The sequence below is a fragment of the Phyllopteryx taeniolatus genome, chromosome 21, assembly GCF_024500385.1.
Source record: "Phyllopteryx taeniolatus isolate TA_2022b chromosome 21, UOR_Ptae_1.2, whole genome shotgun sequence".
Classification (NCBI taxonomy): Eukaryota; Metazoa; Chordata; class Actinopteri; order Syngnathiformes; family Syngnathidae; genus Phyllopteryx; species Phyllopteryx taeniolatus.
In genome coordinates this window covers 1,109,628-1,129,066 of record NC_084522.1, presented here as the reverse complement: position 1 = coordinate 1,129,066, position 19,439 = coordinate 1,109,628, and the positions used below count along the sequence as shown (strand labels likewise).

General features: G+C 49.3%; 2 protein-coding genes across 11 annotated transcripts; one reads left to right on the top strand and one right to left on the bottom strand.

The window, feature by feature from the left end:
• Window positions 1-84: 84 nt before the first annotated feature.
• LOC133470719 (lysine-specific histone demethylase 2) lies at window positions 85-8,204 on the bottom strand. 5 transcript variants are annotated; one of them, XM_061759439.1, is made up of 21 exons: window positions 8,037-8,204; window positions 7,617-7,759; window positions 6,704-6,825; window positions 6,124-6,213; window positions 5,906-6,017; window positions 5,714-5,827; window positions 5,595-5,633; window positions 4,491-4,683; window positions 4,237-4,421; window positions 3,815-3,985; window positions 3,655-3,729; window positions 3,280-3,414; window positions 2,838-3,009; window positions 2,631-2,758; window positions 2,189-2,320; window positions 2,034-2,108; window positions 1,845-1,961; window positions 1,641-1,766; window positions 1,446-1,568; window positions 1,178-1,330; window positions 85-931 (listed from the first exon to the last, which is right to left on the bottom strand). In XM_061759439.1, exons 1-21 carry the CDS (start codon window positions 8,050-8,052, stop codon window positions 848-850), a joined length of 2,505 nt encoding a protein of 834 aa, XP_061615423.1. In that variant the 5' UTR covers window positions 8,053-8,204; the 3' UTR covers window positions 85-847. The 5 variants fall into 5 exon arrangements, with proteins under 5 accessions (XP_061615423.1, XP_061615422.1, XP_061615421.1 ...); XM_061759438.1 differs by having other exon boundaries at window positions 4,237-4,683; XM_061759437.1 differs by having other exon boundaries at window positions 1,446-1,766.
• On the top strand, window positions 7,658-17,274 carry LOC133470718 (cilia- and flagella-associated protein 69-like). Of its 6 annotated transcripts, none has more exons than XM_061759430.1 (23): window positions 7,658-7,785; window positions 9,114-9,173; window positions 9,256-9,321; window positions 9,713-9,822; window positions 9,903-9,979; window positions 10,322-10,423; window positions 10,679-10,831; window positions 11,295-11,472; window positions 11,978-12,101; window positions 12,272-12,320; window positions 12,399-12,520; window positions 12,599-12,830; window positions 13,071-13,235; window positions 13,558-13,673; window positions 13,753-13,871; window positions 14,077-14,158; window positions 14,296-14,488; window positions 14,560-14,697; window positions 14,859-14,935; window positions 15,534-15,731; window positions 16,181-16,267; window positions 16,344-16,427; window positions 16,635-17,274. In XM_061759430.1, the coding sequence occupies exons 3-23, from the start codon at window positions 9,262-9,264 to the stop codon at window positions 16,758-16,760; spliced, it is 2,592 nt and encodes an 863-aa protein (XP_061615414.1). In that variant the 5' UTR covers window positions 7,658-7,785; window positions 9,114-9,173; window positions 9,256-9,261; the 3' UTR covers window positions 16,761-17,274. The 6 variants fall into 6 exon arrangements, with proteins under 6 accessions (XP_061615414.1, XP_061615415.1, XP_061615413.1 ...); XM_061759431.1 differs by lacking the exon at window positions 7,658-7,785 and adding an exon at window positions 8,382-8,708; XM_061759429.1 differs by lacking the exon at window positions 7,658-7,785 and adding an exon at window positions 8,382-8,954.
• The last annotated feature ends 2,165 nt before the right edge of the window (window positions 17,275-19,439 follow it).

The window sequence follows — 19,439 nt, the reverse complement described above, 5'->3', positions numbered from 1 at the left end:
ATATGCAAACTTGTGTATTTTGTAATCTTTTGGAAACTTGACTGATAAGCTAAACCTAAAGACTTTTAACAAGAAAGACCAATGGCATTTTGCAGCACGATTTATTTCACAGACAGTAAAGCAGATAAATACTAAGCGCCAAAATGTGTGACAAAGAGATTTGTGTAGAAATGTCGCCAATGGGGGAAAAAAAAAAGGAGAAAACTGGACAAACGTCAGGGACAGTGACGATATTGTTGTGCAGTTGACCAACTTTAAATTCCTCACTCAGGGACGAATGCAAACTGGATAACATTGATTTCTTTTTTTTTTTTAAAACATGAATTACTGCCTGTCCTGATGTCATCCCTGAGAAAGTAAAGAGTCTGTTCCATGACTACTCAAATTTCAGCCCTAAGCGCAATATTCCTTTTGTGTGTGTGAGTAGTTTGTTATTCCCAAACAAGTAGTATTACTTACTCCTGCTTTGGCTCAAACAGGCATCCCAAATCAACAAAACGTTTGACAACAGACATACTCTGACTTCTATACATGTAACCTTTTACACACACAATGAAAAACACCGGCCGTATTAAACATTGGGTAGAAACTAAACAAAAACCTCGAAATAACCACTCTGGTGAGCCTCGCTGCTTAACGGTGACGGTTTGATTCTCAGAAGGTTCGGGCCGAGCCAGGCAGCAGGTCCACGCTTTATTTACGGCGTGTTGGGATTGAGTGTCAAAGTTTCTTTGAAGCCCTTGGTGGTCGACGTTGCCGTTTGTGTTTGTCTGTGCGTGACACAGTGAGGTGGCGTTTTAACCCGCGCGTCCGTGCCGGTCGGTCGGGAGAGCGGCCCGGTGAAATCTCAGAGGGCGGCCATCTTGCTGGCTTCTCGGACCCCGCTCAGGTAGGCGCCGGTCACGGTTTGAGGGAAGTGTCGGTTGGTGGCCTGGAAACACAAAGCAGGGGGGGGGGGGGGAGAAAATTAATTAAAATCCCCGCTCAGAATGTAACTTGGATTAACGGTCACATTCGGTACAGCAGGGGTTTTGCGGGTTTTAATCCTAACGCCAATGAAACCTAACTATCACGTCTTCCTATCTTGCTGGTCCTTTCCGAAATGTTTCGCATAGGAAGTCTGTACCTCAAAATCCAAATACACGCATCATTAGAGCCCTAAATCTGAAATTGGCACCTCGCCGGCGAAGAACAATTTTCCCTGAAGGTCCTCGGCGATGATGTCGTACGCCTCGCCGCTGCCGCCCATCTTCACGAAGCTGTAGGACATCTGCGACCAGGCGTCTTTGCTCCAGTGTGTGACCAAGAAATGCAGAGGCTCCGGAACTTCCTGTCAAGAGATGGCGAATCATGTTTGCGCGTCTCTGGCTGGTTTCGCCAGTTCCGATTGAAAACCTATCAATGTAAATTTCCAGTCACAAAGGCTGACGTGACCACATCACTACCTGCTCCTTGAAGAGTTCCCGCAGCACCTTCACGCACTCGGCCGCTACATCCTTGTCCTGCATGTCCCGCACGGCGGCGACGGCGTCCCCGGCGATGACGGACATGAGCACGGCCTGCTTCCCCTGCGCACGACGCACACGTGGACGCGTCGGTACCGGCAAGGGTGGCCTTCTACGTGCGGGAACAAAACAAACCTGCGGGTCCATGTCGTAGAAGACGGTGAACATGCCTCGCTTGTCGGGAGTCGGCGGGATGTGACCGAAGTAGTCGGCCCCCTGGATCTTGTGGTCCCAGAATCTGTACGGGAACTTCAGTGCGATCTGTTGGCATGTTTGCGAGGTCAAATTCAAATGATACAATCACCACACTCAATTTGAACTGTACAAATCACTGCGTACCTTCTCTATGATGCCTGCTCCCAAACTGTGGACGGCTTTCATTTTCCTGTCCGGAAGCGGCGGTACAAACTGGATGAAGTTCTTCTGCAGCAAGGTCAGCGGCACCGTGACCAGAACCTAGGAGAAGGTTCAACGTTTAAACAAGAGGGCTCGACAAAAAAAAAAAAAAAAAAGTCAACTTGCTTTGACCTTCTTTGCTGTCCACTGCGAGCCATTCGAGCAAGTAACTCGGACAACATCACCTGAGTAGTCAACGGACGTCACCTGAAATAAGGCAAACGTGCACTTTTGCCAACACGGTTGTCGTTGAATACAAGACAAAAGCACAGGTATGATTTCCCCACCGGGCACTTTTTGCGGATGTCCAGGCCCTCGGCTAGTTTGTGGAGCAGCGTGGCGTAGCCCTTGGTGAGCAACGTGTGGTCTCCTGAGAACTGCGCAAAGAATTCGTTGTGGTCCCAAGACCTCGCAGAAACCTGCACATACACGGACACGCGCACACACACACACACACACACACAGGACGCTCAAAACGATGCCTCATTTACGACCGCTTATCCTGTTCACAGGGAACTTGCTGCCTGGATAAAAATCTGCAATCAATTTTTTTGATGTCAAAAGTTTGAGAACCACTAGCATAGCCCATCAAATATGGTTTCAATATGCTACATTAGATGTATAGATGAAATATGCTACAGGTGTGTATGGAACGTGCTCAGCGTTCCATACACAAAGCCCATTTAAGAAAAAAAAAAAAAAGCTGAAGTGAATTCTTCGGAGTGCGACCTGGTTTAAAGAGCTGCCGCAGGCGTACTCCAGGTTGCTGAGGTGAAACTGAAGCACTTTTTCCTCCAGCTCGCTGAACTGGATTCCGGACTCCTGAAGAAAGTTCTTTTTAAGCTCCTGCACTTTTTCTGTCAAACAAAACCAAGAGTTGAAATTCCGCTGCGCTCCTTCCTCTCTTTGCAGGTTATCCGACGTCGATTGGCGCACCTCCGAGCGGCGTGTCCTGGCTCTGCGACTTGTCCTTCCGCCACTCCGACACCACGTCCAGAATGGCGTTGAAGTGGAAGTCCATGCGCTTGTCGATGGCGGGGTCGGTGGCCCGCCCGCCCTCCTGAAACAGGTCGCAGCGCTCCCCCAGTTTGTGCATGCGGACGCCCATCTGTGGACGGAGAGCGCTCGGGCAAACTTTTGGGATCAAGACCACGTTTGAGTTTTAAAGCGGACACAAGGGCAGGATCATTCGTTAAAAAAAAAAAATAAATAAAATAAAAAAATCATTTCCAAAGGTAGTGTGATGTAAAAACCATTGACTTATACGGCCAAATACATTTCAGCTGTTCTAGTAGGCTTCTTCTGACCTTTATTTTTTACTTTGCTTCAATTACTGTTTCCCACGTGTTCGGGAAATGTTTATTTTAGTTTCTGTCACCTGCTCGCACATGAGGGCGACCGGGTTGTTGACGCAGCCGTTGACGATCTGAGCTCCCCGACCCACCGCGACGCCCAGCGCCGTGTCGTCCCACACGCGACCGCCGATTCGCTCGCGGGCCTCCAACACCAGCACCTGCGACCAGTACAGTGGAGGCGGGGAAAAAAAACAAATCTACCTTTTCACACATCAGAAAGAGTTGACATGGAGCATAATCGTCCCCATAAAACCTTCAACGTTGTAAACATTCGTAATGGTCATTCAAAAGAAGTTAACCAGTAGAGACTGCTCAGAATTCACTTTCCAGGTACATTGTTACGTTTTGCTCATAATTATTATTCGTCCCTGTTCCCGTTCTATTCGCCGGTCGCAAACCTGAGTGCCAAAGTTGTGCAGCTGGCGTGCAGCGGCGAGCCCCGCGGCCCCCGCGCCGATCACGATGACGTTCTTCTGCAAAAATCGTAGCATAAAACCAAATCAGGTGGTCACGTCCGGCGGTTCTGTTCAGTTGATCGGGCGGGGCCCGGGGCCTCACCGCGCGATGCCTCTCGGGCAGCAGCGCCCGCTGGACCGCCAGCACGCCCGTGTTGATGAGGCCCTTCCTGGTCATGAAGTGGAGCACGCGCTCCATCTCCTGCACGCAGCGCACCCTCACCAGCCCGCGCACCACCACCTGCATCACGCACTTCTCCACTGTCAGCACCTCCTGCCGCGGCGGGAAAACATCGTCAGCGTCATCGTTTCACTCCGCTTGGGTTTGCCCTTACAATTCCTCGCCACGCTCATATTTGCTGAGAAAAGTGGAGTTTTTAGACTGTCCCAGAAGGCATCACCTGACCTGGACAGGTCGCTCGATCCTCACTTTCTTTCTGTGCGTTTACAGCTCAATGACAATTTGAAACGTAGCGTCACTTGTGGCTGGAGGAGTTTAGAGTGCGGGCAAACGTGTGTGTGTACCTTGCAGTTTGTGTGCCATGAGGCCAGGATGAGGTTGCGCAGTGCCAAGTACATGGTGGGATCGCGGGAAAATTCGGGGAATTCGTAAAGTTCGTCCAGCTCCATCATGTCGGGCCTGACGCACAGAGCCTTGCCGCACTCGTTGGGCTGGTAGAAGGGCTGGAAGTACGGACACAGGCCTGCGACTGGGCAGAGCGGAAAGGTGAACGACGACCACGACGACCACGACGACGACGAGGTCGACCCGCACGTACTTCGGGGCCGGACGGCTCTGCAGTGGTCGGCCCTCAGCTCGCTCAGCGCCGCGCCGCCGGGGGAGCCGGAAGGACTCATGCCCACGCAGTCGGGATAGTAGGCGGCCAGGAAGGGCGTGGCCGGGCTGTCTTTGAACAACGGCGGCAAGATGAGCATCGAGTGCCACCAGCTGTCCGTCACCTCCGCCACCCTCTGACAGAAAAGATTCGGAGTTAAGAACATCGAAAACTCAAAATGCCTCGAAAGCCAAATTGGGCCCAGAGCGGTCCGCGGCCCACATTCGTTTATAACGTGCTCATTGATTTGTATTCATTTGATTTCATGACATTGTCGCTTACTTGATTTAATGCAAACAACATTTTTTTTTTTGCACGTGAGACCGAGTCACTTGATTTCGAATCTGCGGAAACCCAGTCCCGATCCGAGAGCTCGGCGATGCAAAGAGAGAGAGACGGGGAAAAAAAAGAGGGCTTCACTTTCCGTCACAAATGAAAACCCATTCCGGGATTATTACCGATGTTTAAAAAGGATGGAACATTTTTTCCTCCGACGTTTCTTACTGATCAACTCAGAATGACACGATCAGATCGGGACAACCGAGTCAATAATAAAGACAACATTAAATTAATCCCAAATAAAGTTCATGTGGTAAAAAAAAAAAATGCTTTTCTTTACTTACATTTGTAAGTCACCCCAAATGTTTGCCCAGTAGTGCACATTTTGTATTTATTACACAACAGGCTCATTATAACAAAAGCAATAATCAATAATATAATTCAAAAATGACAAAAAATAAGAAGGAATTCTTCTTTTTTTTTTTTTTTTTTTTAAATGACATTTTACATGCACGTTATAAAATCTCATCGACAAATCATCTGGCACATTTGTCCGTATTTCTTTTTAATCAAACGTGGCGCTTGAGCACAAAAGTTTGCACACCCCTGATCTAAAGGCTCAATTCCACTTGTGTTTGGCTTTTTCATGATGCTAACCACACGAGCAGAAATGCAAGTTCTAAAAAAACGGCTCAGTCCAACCACAACGGCGGAGGTAGACGGTTGTTTGCTCCAAATCAAGGATCACAGCCTTGATGATGAACTTACCAGGTCTTCTGGCTGGGAGCACTGGTCCGGCCCTTCGCTCTGCGGACACGCAGACGCGAGTCAGAACCGTCGGTCCTGCTTGCGTCTCAATTTGAAATGGCTTTTGGCTTCCGGTTTACCTTGACGTTGTTGAACTTCATCCCACAGCGGTACGTGGCCGCCAGCGAAGGCGTCAGCTGGATCTCCTTGGTCAGCTGGCGCCACTTCCTGCAGTCGGCTTTGTTGCACTGCACCTGAACGCCACGCGGGAAAGAACATTCCGCCGTCAGCGAGATAAAGCGACGACGTCGCCGTTCACGCCGGGTTTTTACCCAGTAGGGAAGCTGCTGGTCTGCCATGAAGGCTTTGAGACTGGGCTCGGTTTTGCCGTTACTCGTCCACGCTTTTTTCCACGCCGCAAACGTCTCGTAGCCGTCTTTGTGACTACGAGAAGGGGGAAAAAAAACAACGACGACGACGACGACGACGATGACGAAACGATCATCAACGATGACCGGCACCGATTTCGTAGCGGAGAAGGCGCTTTTACCTTCGGTAGTAGTGATCGAAGCACTCGTTGCAAAAGTGCTCGCCGCACGAAAGATGGTACCAGCGAGACGTGTATCCATTTTTAGCACATCTGGGTAAAGACAACAAAAAAACTCTACTATGGAAAATGGACTTTTTTGTGCAGATACACAAATACAGTTGTGCCTTGCGATACAAATATACAGTGGTAGGGTTTTGTTTAACCCAAAATTCTTCAATAAAGTCACTGATCGGCCTGACTTTGGTGCGGGCAGCGTGGGTTCACTTCCCACTCAGTGACGGTGTGAATGTGAGTGCGAATGGTTGTCCGCGTCTATATGCGCCCCGCGACTGACTGGCGACCGGTCCGGGGCGTAGGCCGCCTTTCGCTCGGCGCCCCGCCACCCTGAACAGGATAAGCGCTATTGAGAATGCATGGAAAACTGCCAATAAGTGTTTTGGGGGGGTTGTTAAGGGCGCTGTCATCTTCTTCTGTAACTCTCCATTTTTGCGTCTTTGGATGTAAGAATGCTTCAATTGGGCAAGAATGCATAATAGAGATAAATAATGACAAAAGAGTGATTCGACTAAAAGGTGCCCACCGTTCAGAAGCGCTCGCAAAACATACGGGATACGTGGCCGAGCAGCCCGCCTTCTCGCATTTCCTGTACTTCTTCTCCGACTGGTCGTCTTCCTCTTCCGTGTCCGTCGCTTTCCTTTTGCTCTGGAAGGACACAAATCCAGCATTTTGTTATCCGCTCGCCCCCGACATCTGGATTTCGGCCTGTTTTACTGCCCCGCCTTCTCCTGGGAGACGGTCAGGTGGCGATGAGCGACGTGAGGCTGTCGCTGTTGAGGATTTGGCGCGGACCGACCCGTACAGGTCTTAAGGAGAACCGCGTCCCCCCCCCAGGAGTCTATCCGCGGCGCTTCCTTTCATTCAACTGACTCTCTCGCCGTTGTAACTAACATTGTACGGCGTCACTCCGAGCGATAAATGATGTCCGCTCATTTATTTATTATTATTATTTCCAACTCAAATTGTGTCAAATGCACACACACACTGATTCATTTCAGACCACTGGTTTGGTCCGTAACATCATAAAAAAACATTAAAAAATGTGAAAATGTTGATCGTTCTTTTCCAAAGTAAAAGCAGATGTTTGCAAATGTCTCATTTTGATTCCACGCAAAGACAATCAGTCTGATTTCACGGAGGATGACGGAAATGGGAGAATATTTACTGTTGAGAGGCTCGAATGCTGAGGATTTGGACAATTTCGAGTTAAAGCAGGTCTGGAAACGATCCGCCGATGATCAAGCTCGTTTGTCGATGAATCATCAATGTCGAGTTAGATCAATAATTCCACCTATTCGTTGTCTTTTGTCACTTTTTTGGGTCGTCGTTTCAACTGAGTGGGTTATTTGTTGCCCTATAAAGAGAGAGTTGCCTTCTCTCAGGAAGCTGTGGGAGTGAAATCAGTGGAGGGTTAGCAGACGAGCACTCAGCTGTACCTGCCCAGGTGGAGGGTTGTTGGCCCGCTTCACCCGGACGTTGGTCTGCCTCCCGGACGACCGCAGGGCCTGGCCGTCGCCCGCAGACTCCCCGGAGCTCCTCCTCTTGGCTCGCCGGGCACCGGAGCCGTTCCCGGGGTAGTCTGGTGAACAGCAAGCCCGGCCGCCGGTGAGTGACGTCACGTCAACGCGAGGGGACACCGCTGGCCTTTTGTCGCCGCGCTAACCGAGAAGGCGGCAGCTCCAACGCGGCTCATCGTGACGCGTAAACACAAATGCGGCCGAGTGAACGACTCAAATGCGACTTTAGCGTCGTGCACGCGATAAAACACAACGGCGAGCGCTTTAAATCAGCCATGTTGTTAGCCTGCCACGTTTAGCATGTTGCTAACAGCAGCGGCTATTGTCATCAGCACTGACCTGCGTCCGACAGCATGTTGTTGGACTCGTCGTGCTTCTGGATTCAAATGTAGTTGATTTGAGTTCTTCCGTAGCCGCTCGACGTTTTCCACTCGTCGTCCTGTTATTGTTGCGGTGGCAAATAAACGCGTTGTTGTCGCGGCAATACCACTACCGGTTTGGGGAGGAAATGGGCGGCTTCCTTCCAAAAGGCTTTTCGGCTCCTCTCGCTCGCCGTCGCTGTCGCTGTCGTCTGTCACCATGGCGACTACGAGTCAAACTTCTTTCATTGTCCCATTCACGAACCTCGGAAATTTGAAAACTAAGGCGGCTAACGTCACTTTTGAGTCTATCCAAAGGACCAAACGCAGGACACGTCACGGAAATTGTGTAATGTTTTAGCGTGGAGTTTAACACGCAATATAACGGCAGCGGCACATATTCCTTCATTTTAAACACCACAACCTAACAAAATAAACCCTACACCATGAATGAACGCAATGCAAAGCTCCCTTTACGTGCTGTAAACCCGTTACAAATAGTTAACAATATGATCTGATAGCATACGGATTTCCTGTGTTTAATATCGTTGTCCAGTTCCTCTTTGTCCGACGGTGAAGCCGGGAAATCCGATTTCCACCGGAACGAGAACGCAGCATTTCACAGCGACGTGATGTTTTGACGTGATTTTAGGTTCTTTTCAAGTTCTTCTTCCAGGTTGTGTTTAGAAAATGTCGAGTTAAGAGAAAGAATTCCACGTATTCGTTGTCTTTTGTGACATTTGGCGTGTTTTGTCGTCGTTTCGAGTGAAACAACTGACTGGGTTAAACAATGGCTAGAGTCGAATGCTGCTAAGGGAGATTAGTTTGTTTTGTTTGTTTGTTTGTTTTTTAATCCAAAATGGATTCATGTGAAGTTGTGCACATAAGGAAAGCGGAGGTAGTTGTTGCTGTACAATTCTACAGAAATGCAAATATCAAATGTTCTCAAAGGTCATGCTTTTATGTCTTTGAGTGTTTGTGTAACAATGTTTTGATTTTTTAAATCCAGATAAAAGATTAAAAGCAGTTTCTTGTTTACAATGTGGCTCTGTGTCAGGTGTGCACAAGAAATCTCGACCTGGGCAAGGTGATTTGCCTGCTTGAAGACCCCCTGACAGTAAGTCGAATGCACTTATTATGGCATTTGTCAACTTTGTTTTGTTTTTTTTGGTTCAACATCATGACGCTTTATTTTCTAGAGCCACATGCAGGAGAGGCACACTTTTGTGCTGAAGAAGCTGCTCAAGAGGCGAAAACAGGGCTTTGTATCCTTTGTGGCGTCAGCGTCACCTCCTGTGTGTATGCGGGGATGCAAATACAATTCCAATGACGTTGGGACGTTGTGTTAAACATGAATAAAAAGATTTGCAAATCATCTTCAACCTATATTTCATTGAATCCACTACAAAGCCAGCCAATTTAGAAGTTCATGATTATTTGCTAAAAACAATCAAGTTGATCAGTTTGAACATGAAATATCTTGTCTTTGTAGTGTGTTCGATGAAATATAGGTTGAACATGATTTGCAAATCTTTGTGTTCCGTTTTGATTTATGTTTACACACAACGTCCCAACTTCATTGGAATTGGGCTCGCGGATTCACAGAGCGTCCGTAGACGCTCGCAATCGAAATGCGATTTCCTTGACGTCGTCAAGCTGCTGAGGGAGCTGGCGAGCATCTCGAGGATCCTCAAAGTCTGCGGCGAGAAGGCTGACGAGCAACCGGAATATTGCGACATTCTGTGCGAGGCGCTCCAAATTTGTAGGTAGGAAGCTTTCCTGCTGTGTTCCCAAAGCGTTTTGTTACTCTCGAATATGACAAAGTGTCGCTTTTCTTGCTTCTAAGGCTTCCTTTCCTAAAGGAGAAAATGTCCGACGAGCTCAACTACGCCGAGGATGTCAAGCAGTTCCTCTCTCGCGTTGGTACGCAAACCCCACCTTGCTTACGGGGCGCTTTATTAGGTACAGCATCGAAAGAGAGCCAATGCAAGCACTCAGAGTCGGCACAAAACAAAGTCCAACAATGTCAGGAAAAGCCTACTAGAGCCGCCAAACGTGATTTGTGGTTGCTGAGAGGCACGTTGAATGTGCTCTCATTCTGTTACATCACAAACACCTGCAATTGTACACATTTGAACGAACCGATGTTTGGGAAATATTTAGCTGGCCCCGCCCAAAAGAAGGTCATTGAAATGTATTTTGTATTTTCTAGTCCTAATATGACTTGCCAATGTAAATGGCGGACGGTGTCTCCCGCGCACGCAGGCTACCTGATGCGGGTGTCGGACGGCGAGGTGAGGCGTCAGGCGGTGGAGTCGGTCAAGTCTTACTACAGCTGCTCGGCTCCCGGCAAAGCGCCGCTCGACGGTACGCTCCGGCCCGCCGAGCCCGACTGTCGGACTCTCCGCTACCGCGAGCGCCTTTGGCTAAGTTAGCCTCTCTTCCTCCCTTTTTCTCGCTCTTGTCACCTTTGACCTCATCTCGTCTTCTTCCTCTTTTTGTTTTCCCGCCTCCGCATAACGTCACGTCTTTGTCGTCTCGTTTGTGTTCAGTTGATTTGTGTTGGTCATTTCACGTGCGTTTTGGCCTCATATCTCCGTTGACGAGCGTCGATGCGCGCAGGGCCTCAGCCGACGTCGCCCGGCTACCGACTGCAGCTTCTGGAGCGCAGCGACCTGGCCGAGACGCTCTTCCTGTCCGTAGCGGCGCTGGAGCAGCAGCCCGCCATCAAGCTGCTGCTGCTGCAAACGCTCCAGATGCTCTCCAGCACGTCCGGTCAGTGTCCAGGGGATTGCCGGACCTCCTTCGTTAGCCACAGTGGATAGAAAAAGTCTACACACCCCTGTTCAAACGCCGGCTTTTGGGATATGTGATATTGTGGTACAAGGTGGAGGGAATTATGAAGTCAGTATTAGCTAGAAAGCAAGACAAATGTCAGGAAAAGCTTCCTGGAACATCTGAATTGGGGTTCATGGGAGGTGCTTGAGATTGTTCAATGTGTGAGCTGCGTCCATTTCACAGGAGTTTAATTGTGAACACAGCTACGTGCCAATAATGACACGCAATCGTCACCCGCATTAGCTGACTCGTTTTTTAAAGTGAGTTGTGCACTTTTTAGATCACATTGAAGGTGGACAAAAAAAGTTTTGGAATCATTGATTTTTGACCACAGCCCAAAAAGTCAAACCTTTTTCTAACCACCGTCGGTCACAAATCCTGTCCTATGTCGGCCGGCTAGATATGAACTGCGCTTTAATGCTGAGCGTGCGAGGGGCCGAGAGCGTTTGTCTGCACATGAACGAGCCGGACCCGACCGGGCTGATCCTGTTCCACTCCTCGGAAATCCTCTGGAACCTTCTGGAGCGAGGCGACAAGTCTGAGGTGGCCGCCCAGCTCGGCAGCTTGGAATGCGCAATGTATGCAACGCCGTGAAATCTACCCGACACCGTATCCCCACTCACCCTAACGCTAGCAATGCCGCTAACCCGCTACCCTAACCCAAACGGCTGTCGTCGTACCCGTGGTTCTCTTGTCGCGCGAGCCCTCTACCCATTTTCCTCCGTCCGCCACCCGTTCTTTCGCTCTCTCTCTCTCTCCAGCTCAACCCAAGCCGCCGGTTCTGTTCGAGCTTTCTTCCTTGCCTCTGTGGCCAAAATGTTTTCCCATCTTTGCTTTTCTTCTACTTTGGTCCTTGACCTGCTCAATGCGCGACGCGCCTGGAGTTAACGTCTGTTGTGAATTGGCGCTATACGAATAAAAGTGACTTGACTTGACCCCTAACCCCCCTTCACCTGGAACCCTACTAACCCTAACCCCACAAGCCCTGACCTCGGCCATCCTAACCCCACGAGTCACCTCGAAAAAGCTGTCTTTTGAAACGTCTTCCCTCATCCGTTTTATCTGTCGCTTTCTGTCCTCGAGCTCCCTCAAAGAAGCCTTCACCCACGCCGCGCTGAACACTTCCCGACATGTCGACCTCCAAGTCCGCAACGATCTGCTGGTGCTCACCACCCTCTTTGCCGAGAACTCCTGCGCTCTGCTGATCGTAAGTGACGTCTTCTCGGGTGGGTTAGGGTTAGCCTGAGGTTTAGCGCCGTTCGTAGTTAATTAGTAGTGTTTAACCAGAAATGTGTCCCTCCGCTAAAATCTTGCCTGTCATACAAACTCAATGGCCTTATCGCTTTGGCATGGAAAAATAATGATGTCATTCTTCAGGAGAGCCTCTTCGCCAAGCAGCTGGTTGCGCTCTGCACGTTTCCCGAACGTAAGGCCAATTCCCGCCGGTTCCGTGTGAATTGTTTTGGATTGGACGGACACTTTGTCTCCCGTGCCTCCGATTCAGTGAAGAGTGGCAACCCTTGGGCGGGCAAGCTGAAGATGACGTACAACATGGAGGACCTGCAAATGAAGAAGCTGCTGTTAAATCTGCTGGTTGTGATGTCCAGAGATCCTGCGACCATCCAGGTGGCTCCTCCTGTTTCTGCAAACGTCGAAACACCGAAAGGCGTGTTGTGCTATGATGCTGATTTGTCTGCGGTGTAGATCTTCAGGGAGGAACAAGTGATACTGGCTCTGCTGACGCTGGCCGAGCCGCCCGCCTCCCCCTCGGCGGCGAAGCCGGGGTCTCGCGACTGGTCGTCCGTCCAGCTGGAGGAGCTCCAGCTGCAGGCTCTGGCGGTCCTCGCCACCGTGGCCCCGCTGGTGCTGGACCACTACATGTCCTGCTACGGCAACGTGGCCCTGCTGCACCTGCTGGACTGGTGCGCCAGGCAAGGTGAGAGATCGCGAACGGGGTTAGGGTTAGCGGAGCGGCGGTAAGGGACTCAAGTCGCATGACTTGACCTGAGTCAGACTTCAGTTGCCAATTTCAGGACTCTGGTCTCGCTAAAGCTTTTGAAAGACTGAACTTGATGTCGACTCAGAGAGTATATGACTTGACTTGTGACTCGCTTAACTCAAGTAATGACTCGACGGGACTTCCTGGAAATTTCGTTGACTTGGTTTTCGATTCCAGACGGCTTCTCCGGCCAAGGTCACAGCTTCCACGCCACTGGAGGGCGAGGCAGCAAGAAGGCTCACATGCGCTACTCTGTCAGGCTGATGAGATCTGTCACCTCGCTGGCTCACAAGACCCTCAACCAGGACCTGTGTGACCAGGGGACCATACACCTGCTTCTAGGTCAGTCATGGTGGTTAAAGGGGTTGGTGGTTAGAGTTCAGGAGGTTGGGGTAAGGGTTAAGTGTGTGGGTTAGTAGCGTTAGGTTAGGTTAGGTTAGGTTCGGTTAGTTTGAATTGAGCTAGTGGGGTTGGGACGCGTGGTGTTAGGGATACAGGGTTTTAGGGTTTATGAGGTTAGGGTTTATCGGGATTAGGGTTAGTAGGTTAGCTATTAGATTTAGCAGGTGTTTTGGTTATGGTTAGTGCAGTCAGAAGCTCTGTTCTTTAGGTACATTCCACCCTTCATTGAAAATGTCCTCCAACTTACGCGTCAACTCCTCAGAGCTTCTGATGCAGATGGAATGGAGCCCCGGCGAGGAGGATGCGGTTACCGTGGAGATGAAGTCAGACATGCAGATCGTCCTCGCAGCTCTGTGTGAGGGCGACATGCACAGAAAGGTTCTTGAGACAAGTTCAAGTTTCCACATTCTGAAAGGCGGACAAGCAGTGTTTGACACTCCCGGCGTTGGCATGGCAGGAGCTGTTCGGCTCCGAGGGTGTGGAGATGACCGTCCACTTCCTGAGGAGAGGCGCCAGCATGTTCTACAGCGGCCTTGGACACAACAAGCTTCTCCTGTCAACCTTGGTGTGCTTGCGGTCAGTACAGCTGAAGATAACGCTTTCAATCAGTCACTCATTGTGACAAGCTATAGCTCTGTTGAGGAAATGTTGTTTTGTACCTTTGGGGTTAGGGTTCGTGGGCTCCGGGTTCTGTTTAGTGGGGTTCGGGTAAGGGCCTGACGGGTGAGCGTTGATCGAAAATGAATGCAATGCAAATGATGATTTGTCTTTGCTTTGTTAGCACCTGCATCGTGGGCTGCTACACCGCAGAGGATCGCTTCTTAGCCCGAGATGGCGTACTGGTTCTACTCGACCTTCTCAGTGTAAGGGACTCGAAACCTAATGACATCCAGGGAGAGTCTGGTGGGGGTCTTTTAACGCAGGGGTTCTTAAACTCTTGAGGTCCAGGGACTCCTTACAGGGGAGAAATCTTGAAACTCTGCCTTCATTTTTCCTTCAGTCGAGTCCCAAATGTGTGCACGGCGTGGTCCTGGCCACCCTGCTGGAACTGTGCGACAACCAGAACACAATTCCTCACATCCTGAGCTGGAGCGACGGCGGCGGGCGAACGGCTCCGAGTCTCCTGCTGCGAGTGTGGCAGCGGGAGGAAGAGGAGCTGGGAGTCATCCGAAACCAACACGGCGGGATCGCAGGTTCGTTCGAGTCGCCGCCTCTGAAGAACGAAGAAACGCGGGACGAATTTCTCTTTTCTACCCATACGAAGATCCCGAGCAGCCCGTCCTGGCTCCTCGGAAGTTGGAGGACGCAGAGCTGATGTCGACTCTGGACACGCACAGCGCCGCCGTGCTGGAGATGCGAGAGAACCCGCTGTCCAAGATTTACTTGATCTTCTGCAGGATCGGTAAAACTACCAAATTATGCATTAAAAGGTACTACTGGGATGAAATATCTACATCAGTGGGTCCAATACCGACGGGCAAACACGAAGCGGTAAAGAAAATGGACGACTGGTGACGAAATGTCCACATATCTGTGTGAAACGATCCTTTTGCACTTGTGCAGGTTTCCGGGACCTTCCGGGATTGTCCGTAAAAGACAGAGTGACCTTGAGTATCGTCAAAAGGTACCTTGACTTCAAGGTAAGAACAAAACAGCGGATGTATTATTATTATGATTGCTAGGCTGTCTTGAAATTGCTTGGAATTATTATTCCCATGAATGAATCGCGTTTTCCCCGAAAACACACTCATTTTGGCAAACCCATCTACCCTGATGGCAATTTTGGAATTTTAGGGGTCTCAAGCACGAGTCTCCAAAGCTGACTCTGTAGCGCCCCCTGGGAAGTTAGGACAAAAATCAGCCCCCGACACCCGTTTCACGGATCCACACGAAAAAAGTCTTCTGGAGCCATGCTCGAAATTGAACAGCAATTGGTCAGACAAGTCCAGACTCGTACTTTGACCAACTCCTACTCTGGTGTTGGACCTAATGAGACCCAATCGGAATCAGATAGACTTGACAGATGGGTGACACGACATCGCCAATCTTTTCTGCCTACGCTATTTTTATGCGGCCGCAGCATGGCAGCAAAGTTGCATCATCATTTGGGGGATTCTCGGAAAGTCAGAAAATTACAAAAAAGATCCCCGACGCCGGTTTTATCCATCGACGAGAAATCTGTTTCGACGTCCCATGTCGGTTTGAGGCAGCCAAAAAGTATGGGATGATGTGACGCAGGTGAGCGAGGTGTGGGACGAGATCAGCCGCGAGCTGAGCCTGGAGGGCGTCCGGCCCGTCACGCCGGACCAGGAGACTCTGCGCGCCGCCCGGCAGATGTCGCGGCGCGCGGCCGAGGCGGCGGCCGCCGAGCAGGAACGAGTCTCGCGGCAACACGATGACGAGGCCGACGAGGAAGAAGCGCTTATGTACCGAGAGGTGAGCGTCAGCGTCGCGTCGTTCGCATGGCCGCATCACTTTGCCTTACTGAAGTCGCTTTAGCTCAGCGCTAACAAACGTCTTATAACTCTTTCCGTAGCAAACGTTGGAGCAACACTCGTAGACGGAGAATAGGACAGTACTCGCAGGCATATATTCTTTATCCTCCGCAAAAAAGGGGCTAACATTACTGCGGCTTGTATCCGTATGTCTGCGTTCTTGTGGCCCAGTCGCGCCCGCCAGAAGCAGCAGTGCAAAGTCCATTGAAGTGAAGCAAAGAAATGGAATTGAATTTTTTGACATTCCTTTTAAACATGTCATTACTGTACATGATATATGTACACTACAAAAATAAGAGCTTAAGCTGTAGGAATACGCGCTCACACTAAAAGTGCCCGCTAACACAAAACTGTCCTGGTTTGAGCTCATTTTTGTCCGTTGTGTTGCAGATGAAGTCTCACTGGAAGCAACGTCAGCTCACAGCCAAGTCATGGAGCAACTTTGTCTCCAGGACGTCCAACTATGACATCCTCAAGGTTTGGTTTTGTCGTCAGCAATTCTACGTCGGTGGCTTTTCCTCTGAAGGGTTGGATCTGTTCTTCTTTTGTGCAGGAAATCAAAGAAAAGAGGGAGAAACACATGGAGTCCATCAGGACCGAGCCAGCGAACCAGGATGCGGGGCGGCGTCCCCAAGAGGTCTGACAACAACACACAAACGCGTTGTTGCCGTGATGTAGTTTGCAGATTGGTTTTTATTGTACTTGTCGTGGAAACCCTTTTCCATGCAATATTAAAAAAGGTCCAAATATTGCCATCATCTTACATAAACCATTTTCAATAACTACAAACGCCGTGCATGCTGTGGCTGGAGCGTGTGTTTATATTTAATGGTGTTTGTTGCAGGTTTTGATCGGGCGGCTGAAGGTGGACGCGGACGGCGCGAACCTGACGGTGGCCCAAACTCCCGTGACGGCGGCGGCGCACCAGGAAGGCGAGCGAGGCGTTACGGCAACGTTACGTTCCCTGTAAAAGACTGACACCGCGCGCAAACTCTTTTACCAGCCATCTTCATCTTTATGTATTCTTATTCCAGAGCAAAAAGTATTTGTTTTTTTATATCATATGACTGTAATGGTGCATTTTCATCAAGAAAAAAAACTGATGGGTAGATTTTACAATTTCTCAGTCAATTGAAACCAAATGTTCAACATTGCAGAAATGTTAAAGCCTGGGTTAGCATTTCAAAGTAGGGTTACGGCCTCAATCCTGGATGAAACTTTAAGCCTCAGTTAAGGTTTGGAGACAAGGTGAGGATTTGGAAATTAGCATGCAGATGCACCGGCACCCAAGCTTATAATAATTAAAAATAAAAAAAAAGGCATCTGCGTTATACTGCCCTCAGGTGGCCAAGGCACAAACACCAGAAGAGCAGCATGACGTCTGTTGAATTTCCTTAACATTCTAATGGCTGGAGTAGATGAACGGCATTTCCATTCGTTGCAATGGGGAAAAGATGATTTGAATTAAACCTTATCTCAAGGCACCACCGTATTCATATGAAAAAGGTCTTTATTCATTTCTGGATTTAAAAGTGAGACAAATGGAGTTCGTCCACCCTAGCTCGCAGTGGCTCAGTTGTGATTCCATTTGTTACCTGTTGTGTTTTGCCAAGATTTGTGTCAAATGACGAATTGTCGCCCTGTTGGTGTTGGATCCCAGCGTTCCTTGTTCATTTCTGTCGATTTGATTCGTGCGCAGTTGCTCCCATGACGCCCGAATTCCTCGCAACAGGCAGCGCAATCCTCACACTGAGGAGGAGGAGGAGGAGGAGGCTGATAGTCATCTCCATGGAAACGGCCCAGCAACAGGCTGCATGCTGGCGGCCAATCAGAGCCTGACCTGGCCCGCTCTCTCGTCCAATGGGTGGCTGGGATCCGGCCCGCCACGTTGACCGTTCAATGAGGCGGGGCCAGCCACCTTCTCTTCCTGAACACATCTCTGCTAATTGTACACTTGTGGGGCATTCTGCATACAATTTGATTTCAATTCATCAATGACACTAAGCAAATGTAGCAATTTTTTTTTTTATGCTGCCTTGGTTTTATAGGGGTAAATGTCTCCCGTGCGGAACATTCACGCTTAAAGTTCTCTCTTCAAAAATTGCTGTTTTCAAATGTTAGGCCTTCCAAGTAAAGTTTGACCTGGCAGTCCTTATGGATTCATTGTTCAACCAAACCATATCATTTTGCCAAATGGAGGTCTGCTAGGTTAATGTTAACACCTAATGGGAAACGCCATAGACAGGCTAACAAAACAAGCATTGATATGTACGGACAGCAATATAACACAGCCGAACATTATTTTGCCTCAGTAAAAAAGGACTAATATGACTTACAGCTTAGTTGCGACGGTCTTCTTCTGTGTTTCCTCATGTAAACCTACCAGTAGTTTGTCCACGCATTATACTGTCTCCCAATGGCCAAGGCGCAATGCCAATTGAGTTAATGCATGAAATCATCATGCGCAAACTCTCTATAATTCTTGACATTCTGTTCAATTAGTTTTTTTTTTTTTTACTGTATGTTTTAACAAAGTACAATACGTTATTTTTCACATGACATTTTTTTGTTGGGGTTTTTTTTGGGTTCCGGTAGGTATAAACGGCATTTCCTAAAATCCCTTCCGGCTGGTACTAATGAGGCGCGCTGCAATGCATTATGGGACAGACGCCGACCCGTCATCATCAGCAGAATCTCCACCCAGAACTCATCGATGCTATTTTTAGCTCCTCCCAGTCATCCCAACCAAGGAACGTCAGAGCCAGAACAGCGCCCGCTAAAAGCCCCCCCCCCCCCCGCTTTACGTAACACTGCAGGGTACCCCGGCTGGCCCTTCACCGCAATGCATTGTGGGACGATGCCCCGACAGTCGATATTTGTGTGCAGACCCCGTGTGTGCGTGTGTGCGTGTCACACGACCTGGAACGTCTGGATACGGTTGCTGGGCAACAACAGCTTCTCGCTTTCCCTCCTCTCACTTGCTCTCTTTTCGAACATCTAACAGCGATTGCATGGGAGCCTGCGTGCACGTGCGCGCACACGTGTGATAGACGGAGTTTTTTCATAGAAGCAGTCTAAAATTAAACTCACTCTTTTGCCTTTGGACCCTCCGATAATCCGTCACAGGGCTCCAAGCTCAGTCAGAGCGTTTTAGCGCAGCCATCAGGTTGTACTTGAACTTTCTCAAAGTTTTTATAAAATTGGATCTCGTATTATTCTCACATTAAACATTTTCCCCTAAACATAACAGTAGCTCCAAATGAATGGGATTTTTTTTTTTCTTCAAATTTTTCAAGTTCAAATTGCGACCTGCTGATGTGCACTGCTTACTCTAACAACATGCCTGCAAACAGAGAAGTTATACAGCAGTCCTCCATTAAAAAAAATAAAAAATTGGGGTCGTATTTGCTTTGTTGACGTTTATCGTAAACTCCCGTGCAAAGTGCGACTTGTCCCCCTTGCCCCCAAAATGATCTCATTGTCGTTTAGCTGCAGTTTAACACCCGCGAGGTGTCGTGAAGGTGATGGAGATCATCCACTGGTCGCATCTCAAGGCCCTTCCTCCTCCTCCTCGCGTCACTGGAGCTGATGAAGATGATGGATGGTCCATGAGTTTCTCCACAAGGTCACCTTGACATACGCTACGTAT

What these genes read in the sequence shown, in the direction of transcription:
- LOC133470718 (XM_061759429.1), top strand. Translation starts at nt 8,916, where the DNA reads ATGGATTCATGTGAAGTTGTGCACATAAGGAAAGCGGAG. An exon ending in ACTCCTGCGCTCTGCTGATC is followed by an intron (nt 12,102 to 12,271) that starts GTAAGTGACGTC and finishes GTCATTCTTCAG; the next exon opens with GAGAGCCTCTTCGCCAAGCA. An exon ending in GACCATACACCTGCTTCTAG is followed by an intron (nt 13,236 to 13,557) that starts GTCAGTCATGGT and finishes TCAACTCCTCAG; the next exon opens with AGCTTCTGATGCAGATGGAA.
- LOC133470719 (XM_061759436.1), bottom strand. An exon ending in TTCGATCACTACTACCGAAG is followed by an intron (nt 6,018 to 6,123) that starts GTAAAAGCGCCT and finishes CCCTTCTCGTAG; the next exon opens with TCACAAAGACGGCTACGAGA. An exon ending in TGAAGTTCAACAACGTCAAG is followed by an intron (nt 5,634 to 5,713) that starts GTAAACCGGAAG and finishes GCGTGTCCGCAG; the next exon opens with AGCGAAGGGCCGGACCAGTG.